The sequence below is a fragment of the Rosa rugosa genome, chromosome 6, assembly GCF_958449725.1.
Source record: "Rosa rugosa chromosome 6, drRosRugo1.1, whole genome shotgun sequence".
NCBI lineage: Eukaryota > Viridiplantae > Streptophyta > Magnoliopsida > Rosales > Rosaceae > Rosa > Rosa rugosa.
Window position 1 is genome coordinate 31,466,037 of NC_084825.1, and position 18,504 is coordinate 31,484,540.

Consider the following 18,504-nt stretch of genomic DNA (forward strand, 5'->3'; position numbering starts at 1 on the left):
CTAGTCGTGTTGTTATGGTGTAACTGGAAGGAAAGAAATGCTGTTCATTTTGGGGAGTTGGCACGACCTGCACAAATTATATATGATATTGGAGTTTCCATTTGGGCTGGCATTATACAGGAGACGAATCATAATAATGGTCAGCTGGGCATGCATGCAAATGAGGTAGAAAGTAGAGGAAAGTGGGTTCCACCCATGCATGGTTTTTTAAAGCTTAATTGTGATGCATCTGTGATGGCAAATGGGGGCCAAGTTGGTATTGGTTGGATTTGTCGAAATAGTGAAGGAAGGCTTGTGGAAGCTATGGGTGAGAGGATCTCTGGGAGATTAAAACCACGAGCTGCGGAGCTATTATGTGTTCTAAAAGGTTTGGAATGGGCAGTAGTGCGTGGGTGGAGAGGCCTATGGGTGGAAACGGATTGTCTGGAGGCTGTCGGGTTAGTTAATGGCTCTGAAGAATGTCTTGCTGATGAGGGATTGTTAGTGGAGCGGATCCGCATGCTGTTGGGTGCTTTGGAAATTCAAGGGATCCATCATGTGGTTCGGGTGGCTAATACGGCTGCTCATGAAGTGGCAGGTTTTGTAGCTCGGGGTAACGGGCGGTATAGTTGGTTAGGGGTTGGGCCCAGTTGGCTCATGGATGTCATTGATAATGACGGACCCATAACTAGTTCGGTTAGTAGGGAGGAGAGTGGGGAGTTCTTGTCCACCACCGGTCATTCCCGTAGTTTGTAGTTTGGTTTGTTTTTGATTGAATAAAGGAATTTTCTTCTCAAAAAAAAAAGGTGAACAAGATTCTTTAGTTTAAAATTAGATGGCAAAGATTTAGAAGGGGAAGGACATCCATTCCAGATACGACAACTCAACTCGGGAAAAATAACTTGAAGTCCCCAATAACTTGTGTGAAGGCATCTTTGCACTTGTCGCGATAAATCATGAGCAGTCTTAGTTTCTTCATGCTAACAAAACCTTCAGTGTTCACATATGCCTCATTTGACTTCCTCAAGTCCAGGATTATGCATTCAACTGCTTCTGTACCCTGGATAACGAAAGTGGACATGAAAGTGGGGAGAAACTTAAAGCCAAAACCATTTTTCCATGAATATGATTTTGGTCATAATTGAAGCTTTCTACGAAAGTGTACGAACTACGAAATGAGAAGGAGAGATTTTTGAGTTAACACTTGATGAACATCTTCATAACTCCATAACCTACTACGCCTCCCAGGGTCTTTAGGAGATTCTCGGTGGACAATATCACTACCCATTTCTTGTATCAAATCATGCATCTGAACACCTTGATGTGAGACGGTTACTGGAGCTCTATCAACTAAAACTCTTGGTCCACTATGCAGAAAGAACCGAAACTATCCATAATCTTTGTTACATATTCTTTGCCATTTCCTCTGAAGAAACATGCTATATCTAGAAATATGTTCTTCTGTGTATCATCTAGTCTATCAAAGCTTGTTTTGAGCACACCATGAATTCCCGGGTTTGAAATTTTCTTTATTTTCTCCAACTCATCTTCCCATTCACTTGCACTTTTGTTATCAGGAAAGGATCCCAAAACTTTAAGTCCTAAAGGCAGACCATGAGCAAATTTTATGGCACACCTTGAGAGATGATCATACTCTGCTGAGGATTCGTTTGTCCTGAATGCATACTGTCTAAAGAGTTCAGGAGCTTCACCATCACCTAATATTTTGGGCTCGTATATCTCAACTTTACCTCGTAAGTGCTTATCTCTAGTGGTTATGATGATTCTACTTCCACCACGAAACGAAGGCTTCTTCCCAATTAAGGTGTCAATTTGGTCGAAGTTGCCCACATCATCGAGAACAAGAAGAACTTTTTCCTTACCTAGCTTTTCCATTATTGTCTTGGAACCTCTATCTAAAGCGCCTGAAATCCGATTATCCTTGAATTTTTTCTAGATACAAGTTCTTCCTGTATTTCTAGTACGCACCATTCCTCGTAAGGAAACATTCCTTAACATTTTCAAGAAAACAACAATGTTCAAATTGATGAGAGATTTGGTCATAAACAGCTCTAGCAATGGTTGTTTTTCCGATGCCACCCATTCCCCATATTCCAATAGTGCGAACATCATCCGTTGCATGACACAATAACAGTCTGATTTTGTATATGTGGGAATCCATTCCAACCAAGCCATTGGCTTTGTTCGGCGAGCTGCCCATCAGTTTGTTAAAAATATCAACCACAATGTCACCTATAAGGTTGGCGTCATCCCTGTGAAATTTGAAAAAGAGTATTGTAAAGCGCACAAGACTGTGGTTAGGTTAAATCATCATGGATGTTAGGACAATATGTAGTGGCACAAGCATATATGATAAATAGCAAAAACGGTGTCAAGAGTTGTTTTCTTATAGGTGCCCCTACATTTTAATTTCAATTGTTATATTTAGAGTTAAAATCATTTTACTACCATGAACTTTACACTTAAAATCAGTTATACCCCAAATTTCTAATTTGATTGCATGCGCTCTTGTGTTTTCCAATTTAATCAATTATGACCAACCCTTCACTAATCTATCAATTTATTCATATATTGTTGTCCACTCAAGCTAGTTTTTATCCTTTAATCATGCAAGAGCCAAACAAAAATCAACAACAATTGAGTAGCATTTCAATTTCCACAGATTCATCATCTAACTTGCTGAAGCCACTTACCTCTTTTCATCATAGGTAGGTTCTTTCTTCGGCCTCTGTGGTGCGGGGGTTTCACCGGAAGTTTGAGGACGATGAAATCCCTAACCGTACACGAAGCAAAGAGTTCCGGTTAGCTGAGTCAGTCGGAGTAGGAATCTCCATAAAATAAATTTGGGAATCACAAGACTCTATCCAATTCCATGAAGAGAATTCAGAGTTGTCATTTCATAGTTTTTTTTTTTTTTTTGAATAAAATTGTCATTTCACAGTTAGGGTGAATGGCATGTCGTAATTAAAAAAAAAGGGCAAAAGCGTCATTTCTGAGAAGATCAGTCACTGGCTTGTTGATATATCATTATGCATTATAAGATAGCAATTACAAACATGAAAGATAATATTGTTTTACAGATTCCAAATTCTGGTATCTTGACCAGAAGTGTATTTACAAATTTCAAAATAAGAGATGCTAACCAACTACTTTAGCAAAAAATGATTTAGACTTGAGCAAAAAATTTATATGTTTGCAGTTGGAACCAACTACTTTAACTCCTTAGAAGTGTCCTCCGTTGATTTCTTCATGTCAGTTGCATCATTGGCGGCAAGAAACAGCTCGTTCGGCATCTCATTTGAGAGCCTGTTGCTGGATGTCAGAAATAATGATATCAATATGGAAGGGGAGTAAAGCATCAAATGCATATGTAAATAGCTGAATTGAAATGCGAGGTTCACATATAAGCATGAATGTAGTTTTAAGGTTTTATGAGCTCTGTTGAGATTAAGAATTTGATATAAGGTATTAAATGACAAATACAAACAGACATGAATTGAATTGAAAGTAGTGGAATCTGGATGAATGTTTGAAGTTCTTGAAGTTTATCTATGTTTGTACTGCATCATCTAGTGATATTAGTCTAAATAGTTGTCAGGAAGAATGCATACATGCATGTTGGCTCAGGGCCTGGTTCTTTTACAAACCATTTACATGAGACATAATGATCAATGATCAATATGGAAACATAATTGATGCAGACCAAATTAAAGTCAAATAAAAAGGAGAAAGAAGTTCAAATCAGATGATACGCAAGACAGATGATCTTCAAGGAGCAAGCTAGGTACAAACTTTGACATCGATACTCACCAACACAAATGATTCAAATCCAACAAATTCAGTGGCGCACAAAAAAGAAAAAATCAAAAATCAAAAATCAAAATCAAACCCAAAGAGAGCTTCAAATGCAAAGTTTACCAATAATGTATGCTAAAGTGCGTGCAGGCATGAGTAATAAAATTGAGGTTAGAAACAGAAGCAAGAAAATAAGAAAAAGTTGAGATACGAAAGCTAGTGATGAGAGATCACGCTGCGGGGCACAGGAAGAAGGCATGTAAATCTAAACAGAAAGTTAACACAAAAAGTATAGATGGTTGTGTATTAAGCAGGTAGCTTACTGTGGATGTCTAAAATATCTCGTTTGCAACAAACCTACACAATACCTGAGCTGATCTGAAGGAATTAGCAGAGACCAGAGTTCTCCCTCATATTCCTCTTTTACTAAGGTTACTTAAAGGTCAACGCATATACAATAGATAGATAGCCAAGGGTTATTCTACAATCATATGCATATTCCTTTCTAAGGTGCACTGACACTTATATGATTGGTTGCTATATATCCTAATATATAGAAAACAGCTAGCTAATATGTAGTCTATATGAATCGAAATACATATTATGTACACAGAATGTTCTAGTTAGTTATTTTGCTTGGTCATATTGTCAGTAACTTCACAATGAAGAAGGTAACTAATATTATGAACAATAGACACATATTGGTATTTATATTAATCTAGTTACATATGCAAACCGATGAAGAAATTAACTATAGTTTCATAATGTAAATCAGCATTTTTAAGTTAGTCGCTGGGTTACCTTTGAACAACTTGCTGTATTTCATGCTCTAGACAGATTACGATTTCACTTTGTGGCTTTTGCCTCATTTGCTTCAAGCATGAGGGACATGCTGGATAATACTACCCATCTTCGGAGACAAACCAGGTCAATGTAGCTTTGCAAAGTACTAATGTGTCCTGAAATTTAAAGCAGGGTAAAACCCGACTGTTATAGTTCAAAGGTGGACCTCCATACCCAAAGCAAGCCATAATAGGTTGCTAAAACCCTGCAAAATACATTCATTCACAATCAAATAGGTAAACTGTAACAGCCAAGTACAGAGGCAAAGTTATCTAAGGTACTAAGATCTACTAACAGTATTGAGAATAATTTGCAATGTGGTCATATCTTACAGAGAAGATATCAACATATGTGACATTTGCATCAGAATATTGGCCTTGCAACTTTTTACTGAGATCATGAAGCTGCAGGTTGAAAGGTTTAGCTGCATCATGCTTCCATGGGTTGGTTCCAAATGTGGCTACATACTGAGTCGACCACCCAAGAGGACCTTTGTTGTGTATCCAAAAGTTCCAAGCACCTTGATCCATATAATCTCTGGAGAAAATAAGCACAGGATGAAACTTCAATGTCATTGCTACTTCAGATATTAACACTGAAATAAAATCTTCAATGTTTAATGTTGCTGAACTGACCTTTATTCCTGATTCAAACTTTTGACAAAATTGTTGGAATAAAAGAAAGAATCTGATCCAGTGCTTTAGAATAAAATGCACCAGCAAGATCATTTTGGCCTATATCAAACACGTAAAGCCCCTTCTGAAAGGAATCTTCTGAGGGTAGATAATTCTCAAGTTCCTTACCTAGAACAAAAGGGAAAGTTATTTCAACATGTGTTGCTTAAGAACTTGCAGGCTAGGAAATGAGGTTTTCTTCTTTTCAAGAAACAAAAGCTCTAGTACTCAAGAAAACCATGACCATATATACTTAAGAAAAATCATGACCATATGTACCTTTAGCAGCTAGCAATTGAAAAGCCTGGACTTTGAATCGCAAAAACTGGGAGACCTGAATCCCAAATGAAAAGGGGCAGACAGATGTTGCAGTTGCCGGAAGTGTAGCAGCCCCTCCAGCTGCGAAATTGCACCCATTTCGGAAACTTGGCATGCCAACTAAATCCAAATAGGAGTTAATGTTGGAAGAAAATCAAATACGCTCAACAAAACTTTTGGACACTTCAGTTACAGAAAGGCTGCCTCAAATTACAAATCAAACAACTTGCAAAATAAATCCATAGCAAGAGCTGAACAAATTAGGATGCCCAATTAAAGTTTTCCTAAAATACAGAGAACAAATTAATTTTTCATAAAATTGCTCCTTTGCACAGAATACACACGTGCAGAACTGAAAACAGATCTAGTAAGTCAAAAACATCAAGCAGATAATAAAACACAGACCTTGAACGTGGATGTTATAAAAGATAAATCATTGCTTGCAAATATACAGTAAGGGAACACGCAGAACATGACATGATATTCATTCAACCAATCTATTTTAAGTTAGAAGTCAAATCAGCAGTGTATTATGTGGCCTAGATGCAATTCGACTAAGTTTTTCTTATAATGAGATTCATATAACTCAGAACTTAAACCACCTCTATTAAATTGCCATGCTTATCAGCACTATCTATTTGCAAAAATTTTCAACCAAATAGGCAGAGACTGATCATTTTGAAATACTTGCAGATATAATCCAATAAGTTCAATTACCATAATCAAAAGTGGTTTTCCTGCCTCAATCTTTATGAAATACAACCCTACAAATTTGAAAGACCTGAGGAATGAAATTAGAAGACCATGACATCAAAACATGAAAAAGGTAAGAATTTCAGCTCCAAAAGCACCAAGTTTGGTAATGAAGAAAAGCTTTTTACCGGCCTAAAGCAGGAATAGATCAAGGTAAATAAGAAGTAAAACAAAGTCACATTTTGTGCAAAGATAACATCTTGTCAGACATACCTCCTTTTGATCCAAAAGTGCTACAGGCTATTCTAGATCAGCTGTCATAAATAGTTCTCTGCATGAATGCCAGTATGCCACAATCAGTTTACACTCATGAATCAATATCCTATTTAGTGAACAAATTATGAAGATATGTTAACCTTCAGTTGACCCTCTACATGCTCACTGAAGAAGGCTCTTCCAACAGCCTGAAATCATGTCAAGAGTTAAACAGGAGCATGAAAAAATTATTCTCATTGTTCAGTTTATCCCAAACTATTACATACTAAATTACCAAACTATAACATATTCAACAAACTAATACCCGAGCTAAATCTAGGCAAGCTTTCTCTTATTAGTTCCACCCCTCTCCAAACTTTCTTTGAGGTAGGAATAAGCATTAACCATATATTCTTTTTCTTGTTCTGGTAGGTTCAAGGGGGTCAAAGTCTCGCATTCTTCAATTTCCAACATATCTCCACATTCCCTGAGTTGTAACGTAAAATCAGAAATCATAAAAAGCAGAACAGAGAGATACTCCAAAATTATTTAAAAAGGAAACCAAAAAATGTTATTAAGGAACCTATGGCTTGAAAGAGAAAGTAACAACTCACCCTTCTTCTTGAGGGGATAACATTTCCAAAGCTTTCATGTTATAATCTTGAATGTCTGCATTGTTGTTCCTGCAAATAGAAGAAAAACTTATTTCACAAAAACCCACTAAAAGCTAATATACATGTTTAGCTCAAAAATAAACAAATTAGAATAAGGGTCAAATATTAAAAGATATAGCTTATCATTATTGTACCAAACAACACAGAAACAAATGATAACACACTATGCTATCCCTTAATGTAGTTTTCTGCATAAATTAGAACTGCCATCTCTTTTTTCCTACTTGCCCTGCAATGCCATTATTCTCTAAATTATTATTCACCTTCTTTTCTTCTCTTGAACATCAATTGCATCCTATTGCAATTGCTACCTATATACACATAGGAGCTTGGTTTTGTCATAATGTATTTCAAAAACCACGAAACCATGGCAGTGACAATGGTTTCGATATCCTTGGCCAGAGATTATTGCACTTTCAAATGGGGGTTGTCAAATGGTTAGTTATTTAGTTTCTTATTTCTCATCCAAGTATCACTTCTGGTTGCATTCTTCGTTTGCTCATTTTTTCTTCTTCTTTTATGAGTCTGATCCCCATTTGTATAATCAAAAGATAAACAATAATGCAATAATGAAGGGCATCTCTTCTTACTGCAGCAGTAAACCTTGTCCTTCAATGTAGCAATCTTCTGGAAAAGTAAATGCTAGGTCGGCAAAGCATGAAAAAATCAGCATCAGGAGTATAAAGAAGACAATCCAATCCCAAAGCTTGCTTTTCCGAATAGTTACAAAGAAGTGAAACAGAAATTACAACTTCATAACACCCCCCCCCCCCAAAAAAAAAAAAAAAAAAAAACAACAACCCACACACACAGGATGTAACATATTACAACCAAAATGTGCAGGAGTCCGCCTCTCTCTTCTTCCCCACAGTAAGATTGAAGTTCATATACAATATAAATTTTATGAAGCAATAGTATTAGTGTCATCTTGTCAGACCCAACACCTCCGAATTGCAAATTTGCATCATTATCTGTCCAAATGGAAAATCTCCATCTTGATTTACAAAGACTGATACATTATTCATTAGAATCAATCCATTTTTACTTTTCTACCAACACACTGTTTGATTTACCTCAATGATTTCACCCAGAATTTAAAACAATCATAATTAGAAAAGACAGAATTCAAAACAATGAGGAGAAAGCAAGACCTGAAATTTGCCAAGCAAAGTCTCTTTGCTGCTTGACCAAGCACTCTACTCCTAAATTGACCCAATTGAATGCAAAGTTGCTGCAAGCAGAAGCAGAAGCAAAAGCATAAAAAAAAAGAGATCAGAGCCTTGAAAGTCAGATTAAGCAAACGTGAAAATTAAATCAAGAAGATGGAAGCAAAGTGTTTTTTTTTTTCTTTCTTTTCTTAAATGCATTAGAGATGCTATATAATCGACCAAAGTTGTAACCCATGCAACACATTTCTTTGTTTGGATAGCAATAGAGCCTGTCAAGCAATGAGATTCTAAAAACTTGGACTTGGCCAGTATGGTAAGAACTTGGAAAATTATGCTTATTAGAAAAGTAAAAATATATGTTCTGTAGCTAGTTAATTTATAGTCTTCATGGATTGATATACATATCATTCGTTGTAAAACCCACCACCCAGATTCGTACCCTTCCTCCCCAAATCAAAACTCAATAATTCCTTGATAAGTTTTTGTTAAATTAGAACTTCACCTATTTGCAGAAATAACAATGATAAAGGAGGGCTGTCCTGGAAAGTATTGGGGTTCCAGTAATTGATGAGAGAATTATAGATGGTATATAAATTGATGAAAGTAGTTCAAATTCCCAAAGATTGTAACTTTACCTGAAAAGCTGACCAAAAATCAAACTCAAATCAGCAAGCAATTCACGATCGTCTACCTTGCCAAACCCACAAAAAGGACGAATTGGGTATCGTCCAAAACAAACCCAGACCAATTCCTCCTCTTCTCCTTTCTACTCCAGCGGTCTCTATTATTCCTCTGCACTCTTCGCTCTCACAGTCTCTCTGTCTCTCTACTGAAACACGAAAGCTGTGGTGCTCACGATGATCGAATGAACAGTGGCACGGGCTTGAATTAAGAATTCTGTGTATCCAAAAAGAGAGAGAAGCAAATGCAATCAACAAATTGTTTTTGCCAAAAATGTTCCCAAAATAAGACAAAAAATAATCACATAGAAAAGTTGTGGTGATGGATACCTAGAGAGACAATGTGAGAGACATCCGCTTCCTCTGACTCTAATCCTGTGGCTCCAGCGACACCCTCTCCATCTCTCTCTCTTTGTCTCTTTCTGAACGAAACAGCGCACCCACTCAACGAGAAGCAGCAGCATATGGGCCCTCCTGAGCACTCCACCCCCATCTTCTCTTTCCCTCTCTCTAGTGTTTCTCTCTCTCTCTCTTACTCCCTATCTCTGTTTCTCTATTTTCCAAATTGCAAATAAGGTCCAGAGAGGATGGTGGATTTGTGTGGAATAACCGAACCCCGCAACTTGTGGTCCAAGTGCAATCTTCCCAATCATCTGATTCATCTTCCTCTGCCACTTCATCGTCCTGTACCACTTCATAGTTCTCTACCACTTCATAGTTCTCTGCCATTTCATCGTCCTCTACCACTTCATCGTCCTCTACCACTTCATAGTTCTCTGCCATTTCATCGTCCTCTACCACTTCATCGTCCTCTACCACTTCATAGTTCTCTGCCATTTCATCGTCCTCTACCACTTCATCGTCCTCTACCACTTCATAGTTCTCTGCCATTTCATCGTCCTCTGCCACTTCATCGTCCTCTGCCACTATGCTAAATCTAGCCTCGGTGTATTTGCGTTCATTATGCCACTCTCCTAAACTTCGGAAATTTGTGTATCCCAGCAACATATGATCCGAGTCAAGGGGCCTGCCAGTTCCACTAAGATAATAGGACAAATAAGAGGACAAAGGAAAATAGAAATTGTCCTGACCATCATTTGCTTTTAAGGTACAACAACAGTAAGCAGATTGAAGAGTTGTTATATAATTATCACCCCGCAAGTTACTGATGGCGCATATAGCGAACCCCAGAAACTTGTTTGGGAGCCAATTGGGTGGTAACTGCACAGTTACGGAAGACCCTCTACTCTGATGGTTGAACCAATCTGGAATATCACTTCCAGGAAGAGTCATAAGGCAACAAGGGCCATCCTCAGAATCATCATCCTCCTCCTCAGATTCATAATCCTATACATTGAAAACAGACAGTTAAACTAAATTAGTAAATTTGGATGTTTAGCATGTGTATGTGCTAATGTTTGTGAGAGAGGGCATGAACCTGATTATGAGTAGCACTTTCCACAATATCTATAAATAGATTGGTATTCACTAGCTTGAAGCAATTAAAAAATTTGAAGCAAATGTTCTCAGCGAACGGAGGCTGTGGTGTTGAAACTGTCTCCAAAGATGTGCAATCTTGGGCGTTGATTTCTCGTATACTTGATGAAAGCTCTGGTATTGATTTCAGACTCTTGCAACCTCTCAGATTGAGCCATGTTAAATCACCCAGGCAATTCATTGCTGCAGGTAAACTTTCCAAATTGTTGTTTCCGGATAAGTCTAATTCTAGCAATGAAGATAAATGAGCAATACCATCCGATAATTCCAAGAGATTGCAGTCACTTAAATCAAGATCGGTGAGAACAGAGTAACCAGGATTTTGGTGGTTCCATGTTGGCCAAGAGGAAAAGGGCGCCGTCATCTCTTTACATCCATTACATGAAAATGATTCCATACACAAGACAGAGAATGGAAGTTGTTTTATACCACTCCCCTCCAGTTCAAGCCGGTTGTCATCGTCCCAATACAGATCGTCCCACGAGGATCTCAAATTCCCAAAGTTCTCAGGCAACTTTGAAAGGTTAGAGCACCCAGTCAGATCCAGATCGTCCCACGAGGATCTCAAATTCCCAAAGTTCTCAGGCAACTTTGAAAGGTTAGAGCACCCAGTCAGATCCAGATCGTCCCACGAGGATCTCAAATTCCCAAAGTTCTCAGGCAACTTCGAAAGGTTAGAGCACCCAGTCAGATCGAGTTGAGAAAGTTCCTCCAAATTGCAGATATTGTCCGGAAGACAGACAAGGCTTATGCAGTTTCTCAAACTTAACTCATCAAGCCCCGTAAGATTATTAATAGATGAGGGTAGTTCTTCAATTGCTGTCCCGTCTAATTTAAGCTCCTCTAGCTTCTCCATTACATCTGAAATCTCTGGAAACTTCGTAAGTTTCGAGCAGTGAGATAGATCAAGAAATTCCAGAGATTTCATGTGAATGCTGCGCGGAAGACTCCTGAGTTCTCTGCAACCAGTAAGGCTCAAAGCCTGCAGCTCGGAGAGATCATTAATTGACGAGGGCATTTCTGTAATTGCAGTCTCATCTAGGTAAAGTCCACCCTTCATATTTCTGGATATATTTGGAAATTTCTTGAGATTTGTGCAGCCTCGTAGGTCCAACTCAACGAGGCTTTGAAGAGCTGAAATGGATGGGTGAACCTCCAGTAAACTTGTACATCCTTTAAGCTTCAGTTTCTCAAGACTTGTTGCCTCAGTGAAGTCGGGGGTTTTGATTAGATACTTTGAGCAACTTAAATCTATGTATATCAAGTTTTGCAAAGGCTGTAAATCAACAAATATTGAAGAAGATACATTAAATAAAAGGGAGATATGAGAACTAAATTATATTGATGAAGATATGAAAGATTCATGATGCATGGTTGTACATACCTTAGTTTCTTCCCAAAGTTGTTCGATACGACTATAACACATGTCGACGTAAATAAGTTTTTCCGGTAGAAAATCACTTGGGAAAGACTTTAGTGGGCATCCATGCCACACAAGAACTCTCAACTCATTCAAAGGAAACTTTAAGTTCTCACTCACGTCTTGTACACAGGGTTCATAATCTTCTTTTCGCCATTCAATTTTATAATCATTTTTATAATCATCTTCCTTTCCATAATGATATTCAGAAAGCTGGAGTAGCCTTAGTCTCCTCATGCTAACAAAAGCTTCATCATTTACGCATACCTTTTTTAACTTTGACAAATCTAGGTTTATGCCTTCAACTTTCGTAGCCTGCACAATCAATTGTAGAAATTACAAAGTGAGTAATAATTGTCCAGAAGCTAGCTTATTTAACAATATAATACACACACACACACACAAAAACACACACACACACACATAAAGTTATACACTCATTGCAAAAATATGATTTTGGTTGAAAAGTTTAAGCTTTTCTACTAAATATTATGTATAGATCTAAGATATGAAAGGGGAGATCATGATTATAGGTCTTATAAAAGATGAAAAACGGAGATCATGATCGTACATTCTTACCGTATTTTCAGCTAACACTTGCTGAACATCTTCATAACCCCATAATCTACTACGCATTCCTGGATCTTCAGTAGATTCTCGGTGGACGATGTCCCTACCCACTTCCCATATCAAATCATGCATCTCCAGTTCACCATAACATGAGACACTTACAAGAGATCTTTCTTCCAAAACTCTTAGTCCATTCTGGGGAAAAAAGCCACAACTTTCATGAAACTTTGTTACAAAATCTTTCTTCTCTCTCTTAAAGAAACATGCAATATCTAGAAATATTTTCTTGTCATATTCATCCAATCCATCATAGCTTGCCCAAAGCACACGTCCAATCTTATTATCAAGAAACGTGGTTGGGATTTTCTTTATCTTCTCCAACTCATACTCCCACTCCTGTACAGTTTTGTTATCAAGCATACCTCCCAAGACTTTGAGTGCTAAAGGAAGACCACGCGCATATTTTAAGGCACGCCTTGAAATAGCATCATAAATCTTTGAATATTTGTTTGTTCTGAAAGCATACCGTCTAAAGAGTTCAAGAGCTTCTTTATTAGTGAACAACTTGGGCTCGTATATCAAAAATCTAGCTAGTAACTTCTTATCTCTGGTTGTTATAATAATTCTGCTCCCACCACCAAATGCAGGTTTCTCTCCAATCAAAGTTTCAATTTGGTCCTGATCGTCCACATCATCAAGAACAAGAAGAACTCTTTTCTTACGTAATCTTTTCCTTATCATATTCAGGCCTCCATCCAAAGTGCGTGGATTGTTTACCCCTAGAATTCTGGATAGAAGTTCTTCAACCATTTGTACTGCACCCTTTTTTGTAATGAAGCCCTCCTTCACATTATTAAGAAAGCATTTGTGTTCAAATTGACGAGCAATTCTGTCAAAAAAAGCTCTAGCTATGGTTGACTTGCCGATGCCACCCATACCCCAGATTCCAACAATGCGAAAATCATCCACCCCCAGCTGTAATAGCGAATCAATTTTATCCATGTGAGAATCCATTCCAATCAAGCCATCGGTTTTACTTGGTGAGATGTGGATCAATTTCTGCAAAATGTCTTCTACAATGCTGCCGATAAGCTGGGTATCATCCCTGTGAAATTACATAAAAAAAAATGCAGGCAGGATGCATTAATTTGAAGCAGGGATCTAGGTATGCATCCATTAAAAATCAAGTAAATAGTTAAAGAAAATCCAATTAAACTAATTACTGGACCAAAGAGTGATTTAATGAGCAAAAGTCCCTGCGACATTAGTTGAGCTCAGGCCGACCCTTCAATTCTTCAATACTTGAAATAAATCAGTTAAGTTCCTCTTAATTTCATTCTATGACGAAAGATCAGGCTAGAGGTAATGTTACCTGACTAATCTTCAGTAACATGAGCAGGAAACTTCGACGTACAGTATTAATCTTCAGTAAGAAACAGATAGACTAATTAAGTAAGAGTGAAAAAATATTACCGATAATTTTTGGAATCCCAGCCAGATAAATTGGTGGCTCTGTTTAAACTGGACTTCCAGCTCTCCAACTCTTCTTTGTCGACATTGGAACCGCTTTCATGTTTTGCAAAAGCTTCTGCAAAAGCTTCCTTAAGGTTGCGAACATGGGAGGGATCTACTTCATAGAAAATGGGCACCACAATCTGGCTCCGCCTATCCATACACTCCAAGATCTGGACCAGTTCTTTTAAGCACCATTTAGAAGATGCGTAGTCTTTAGAGAAAACTACAATCGAAAGCCTCGAGTCTTGAATGGCTTTGAATAGCTCCGAAAGGTCGTCGCCTTTTCTAAGCTCTTCGGAATCTATGAAGGTGTCGAGTGCTTTCTGTTTCAGATCTTCGTAAAGATGGCAGACGAAACACCTACGTGTGTCTTCGCCTCTGAAATTGATGAAAACGTCGTACTTGAATGTGCCTCCACATGATGAAGACGAAGAAGCAGCCATTGATTAACAGATACAAGGGAGATTGAAGCGTATAGTAGGAACCTTTCATGTATAGGAATTTCTTGCAGTTTTTGGGGCATATGAAGCTGCAGAGAAGGAACCCAAGACACCGTTGCCACGGGATTAAAAAAAAATGAAGTTGCAGTACCCTTTGCCATATTTTACTAGGCAAAAGACGTAAAGTTTTTAACTTTTGTGATTTGGATGGACTATTGCACTTGCTAGGAAAGCATAGGGAAATTTTAACTTAATCATGACACGTAATTTACCCACTTGGAATCATGACTTGTAATTTACTCATTTGGATGGACTGTTCTCACTTTATCAGTTTGTTTATTATCATCATGTTATCTCTTTCCAGAACCAGATCCGAAAATTAGGGACTTGGAGTCGTGTGGTGATGGTTGTAGACTTGTAGGTGAGAGCTAGAGCCATGGCAAATTGGCAATTAAAAAGAATCAGAGATAACTATAGAGAACTTGACTCAGAGAGAGAGAGAGAGTGAGTTCAAAACACAGTTTCCACGGGATATTATAAAAATGGGGGATAGTGATGAGATCTTACCTTTATATTTACTTGTGAAAAGGACGGACCAGTTTTTATATATGTGATTTGAATGGACTACTGCGCGCACTTGCTAGGAAAGCATGGGGAAATTTCAACTTAATCATGACTTATAATTTAGGGAAAACATCACAAACCATGTACCACCTTTAAGCATTTCTACACTTTAGTATACCAACTTTCATAACTATCACATTAGTATATCAAGTTTGCTATTTTCTTTCATTTTGGTGTATGCCGTTAACTTTTCCGTTATCTTTAAAAAAAAAAAAAAAAAAAAAATTTGTTGATAAAGCGTAGTGGGCCCATATTTGTGAATTCATTTGTTTACTCTTTTACAGCTATAGATCTATCCTCTGCACTCGAAGGTAAACAGTTAAAATTTACTATTCATAATTTCGATCGTTGATAGACTTGAGTTAAATGTTATCTGCAAAAATACTAGCAAAGAATTGAAAAAAGAAAGAGAAAAATTGAGAAAATTAAAAGACTTTAGAGAAAGTCTTAAAAGAGAAACTCCCGATTACTGGAATATCATTTTTAGACTTCAAAAAAGAATCTATAAAATAGAAGAAGATATCGAAAATCTCTTATATATACTCAAAGAGGAACAAAAACCTCTTGATTATATGAGCATTGGTTAGATCCGCAAATCACTGGTATCAGAGCTTGAAGAAGGCTCAGCAGGGGAATCCCCAATGGGGACAATGTCTGATTTAATAATAGAGAAACTGAATTCTCTATTAAAAACATCTGATGAAAAATATCAGAACCTGCAGAAAGAATTATCTAGATGTCAAACCCATCTAGACAAATTACCTGATATACTCCACCAATTAGAAAAATTGGAAAACAAACTGGATTATATCAAGGGATAATTCCCGTATGCCCAAAAATTCCACGTATTGTGCCCAGATGCACCAACTTTTTCGTATCTTACTATTTGCTTGGGAAAAGACTAAAAGGGGTATTTCCTATGCAATCCTGAGTTTTAGAGTTTTGTCTACCTTAGAAACTTTATCTAAAAACAAAATGAAAACAAGACTAGCCTTCAACATGCCTAAGTTTTTCTCCAAACGGCTCCCTGCCTAGCGGATACTTTAATAGGCGGAATCACTGCTGTTTTGTCTTAATCTTGGTTTTAAAACTGGTTTTGTTTTGGTAGGCAAAGCTTTTCAAACTTCAGACTATGATAGGAAACGGATAGTGATAGCTATAGATGGATGGAATGCAAAACTATGAAACAGATAGCGATAGCTAAAGATTTTTGATACTTTTGACAAAAGAGGTAGGGCATCCTTATTTTATTTATTCAAATAGAAATACATGCTAGAAATCCAGAGCCTCATTCCTTAGGTAAACAGCACAAAGCTGTTTAGTTATTCATGATAGCAACACTTACTTGGAATGATTGCTCACTTACTGCATACTGAACAGGAAGGGAAGCACACTGCTATACTAGTTGAGAGAAGACTCTTCTGCTCAAGTTTCTAATTCTATTTTTGAACTGATATGGAAATTTTCGAATATCGGACTGATGTCTTCCGTTTTCGAATGCCTTACAAATGAAACCAAAGCTCCTTATATAGGGAGCGGAACTCAAACTTGAATTCAAAATTACAAAATATACAGGACAGCTCCGTGAACTTTTGCTTTTTTGAGTGCTCCTGCTGGTGGAGGTCGGATAGAGAAAAACAAAAGCAGATAGGTGAAATGTTTTTTCTGGTAGGTGAAGTGTTTCTCCTTTTTGAAAGCAAAAGTAGCCTTTAACTTTTTAAAAAGTCAAAAGTACTACAGATACTTATTTGGAATTTTTCTTCTTTCACCTGTATCTTCACCCGTGATGCTACATGTTCTCGTCTGTTTCTGAATGATAGCCAACGACAAAGGAGCTGTTGTCTGCCTGGGCCATTCTAACAGTGGTAGCATTATCTTCGACATCTGTGTCGACATACATTTTATAGTGGTTGTCATTTTCAAGCTTTTCCACCCAGTGCATGCATGCCATAGTCGAATCTATCTATTTTCTGGTGAGAGATAGGAATAGGTCACTGCTGATTACGTCAGGATGATCGTATGCAGTGATAATTGTTTTCTCTCCTGCTTCCAGGAAGGTATTGTTGACGTCTTCAGAGATGATCTTCTTGATGTAGTCTAAAGCCATAGTCTTCATCCATGGGATGCTTGAGTTTGGTTGGCCATTATATGCTACACAGGCTGGTTGAAGATATTTTCTTTGAATAATTCTCACATAATGATATGGGGGAATATATTCAACCTCACCGTTTGCCTTCTGGATCCATTCTGGAGGAGTGGATCTGAACTTTAGACGAATTATACAGTCGTTCTTTCTGATATTTTTGACTGTATTGACAATAATGGACGGCAAACCTTTCAGATCATCATTTGTTTTGCTCCACAGGTTGTGGACAAAACCATTTTCAACAAGCCAAAGCTTGTGTTCTTGGGGATGTTCACTCTGAACATTTACCAAGTATCTCCCAACATATGCTCCTGAGACAATGAAGAGGGTTGGAGGAACTAGGTCTTCTGAATTATGCCTTCCTATCAGATTGTGGAATTTATGCCAATCTGATTCATTGAGTGCTATGATAGGGACCCTAGCACATTCTGGACTTTCAAGGAAGTTAATTTTTTCTTTCTTGACAGCACTCTGCTGTAATTCTTCGAACTGCGGTCTGCCATTTTCATAGAGTTCCTCAGCTAAGGCAAAGAGAGCTGGAAACATAAGACCACTGCTTCTTTCCTGAAAGGCAAATAAAAGATTATTCAGAATTGCCTTCTGGTGGTAAGCAAGTCTCCTGCCAGTTCTGAACACAGGAGTATCGAAAGTTCAAAGTTCATAGTTAAAGACATTTAGTACTCCAGTTGGAGTAGGTTTGCTTTTTGGCAAAGCAACAGCCGTCAACGGTCTTGATGAGCCTTTACAGTCTGCCGTTTGAGACGGGCTAGTCAATCCTTTACCCTGGGATTGATCAGTTGTGGCTAAGTCTTTTGAACTTAGCAGGAATCTTTTGAGGATTTTTTCTTTGGGATCCTCTGTGTCTTCCTGTTCTTTCCCAGGTCTTCTGCTTCTGGGATTACGACCTTCGTCGTCATCTCTTCTGTTGAACATGGCTAATTCTCTTGTTAAGGCGTCTGGAAGATAGTTCTTGTTTCCTGCAATTAATTCAACAACATAATCGTATTGGTTAAGAAATAATTGCCAGTTGGCTAATCTTCCTCTATCAGCAGCTTTATCAAGTTTGAAATTTTTGAAGTTCTTTACTCTGGCACAATCGGTGCGAACAGTAAAGGGTTTTCCAAGAAAAGCTGGAGAATTTAAAATTGTTTTCTTAACAGCCAAAATTTCTTTTTTCCCTTGTGGGATAAT

At 37.7% G+C, this 18,504-nt stretch overlaps 1 protein-coding gene, 1 long non-coding RNA gene and 1 pseudogene across 6 annotated transcripts; all 3 read right to left on the bottom strand.

The window, feature by feature from the left end:
- Positions 1 to 1,329: 1,329 nt before the first annotated feature.
- On the bottom strand, positions 1,330 to 2,200 carry LOC133716583 (TMV resistance protein N-like; annotated as a pseudogene).
- An 859-nt stretch (positions 2,201 to 3,059) lies between these two features.
- Positions 3,060 to 5,173, bottom strand: LOC133715209 (uncharacterized). Its single transcript, XR_009848959.1, has 3 exons — positions 4,971 to 5,173; positions 4,597 to 4,843; positions 3,060 to 3,312 (listed from the first exon to the last, which is right to left on the bottom strand). It is a non-coding gene; the product is annotated as an uncharacterized LOC133715209 (long non-coding RNA).
- A 529-nt stretch (positions 5,174 to 5,702) lies between these two features.
- On the bottom strand, positions 5,703 to 16,650 carry LOC133715204 (TMV resistance protein N-like). Of its 5 annotated transcripts, XM_062141606.1 has the most exons (14): positions 16,513 to 16,638; positions 15,729 to 15,883; positions 14,062 to 14,632; positions 12,598 to 13,693; positions 11,983 to 12,333; positions 10,540 to 11,874; positions 9,432 to 10,448; positions 9,057 to 9,318; positions 8,404 to 8,483; positions 7,193 to 7,261; positions 6,904 to 7,065; positions 6,740 to 6,787; positions 6,597 to 6,654; positions 6,348 to 6,411 (listed from the first exon to the last, which is right to left on the bottom strand). In XM_062141606.1, exons 3-7 carry the CDS (start codon positions 14,544 to 14,546, stop codon positions 9,612 to 9,614), a joined length of 4,104 nt encoding a protein of 1,367 aa, XP_061997590.1. In that variant the 5' UTR covers positions 14,547 to 14,632; positions 15,729 to 15,883; positions 16,513 to 16,638; the 3' UTR covers positions 6,348 to 6,411; positions 6,597 to 6,654; positions 6,740 to 6,787; positions 6,904 to 7,065; positions 7,193 to 7,261; positions 8,404 to 8,483; positions 9,057 to 9,318; positions 9,432 to 9,611. The 5 variants fall into 5 exon arrangements, with proteins under 5 accessions (XP_061997589.1, XP_061997590.1, XP_061997588.1 ...); XM_062141605.1 differs by lacking the exons at positions 15,729 to 15,883; positions 16,513 to 16,638 and adding an exon at positions 5,703 to 5,750 and having other exon boundaries at positions 6,348 to 6,394; positions 14,062 to 15,384; XM_062141604.1 differs by having other exon boundaries at positions 15,729 to 16,650.
- Positions 16,651 to 18,504: the final 1,854 nt, after the last annotated feature.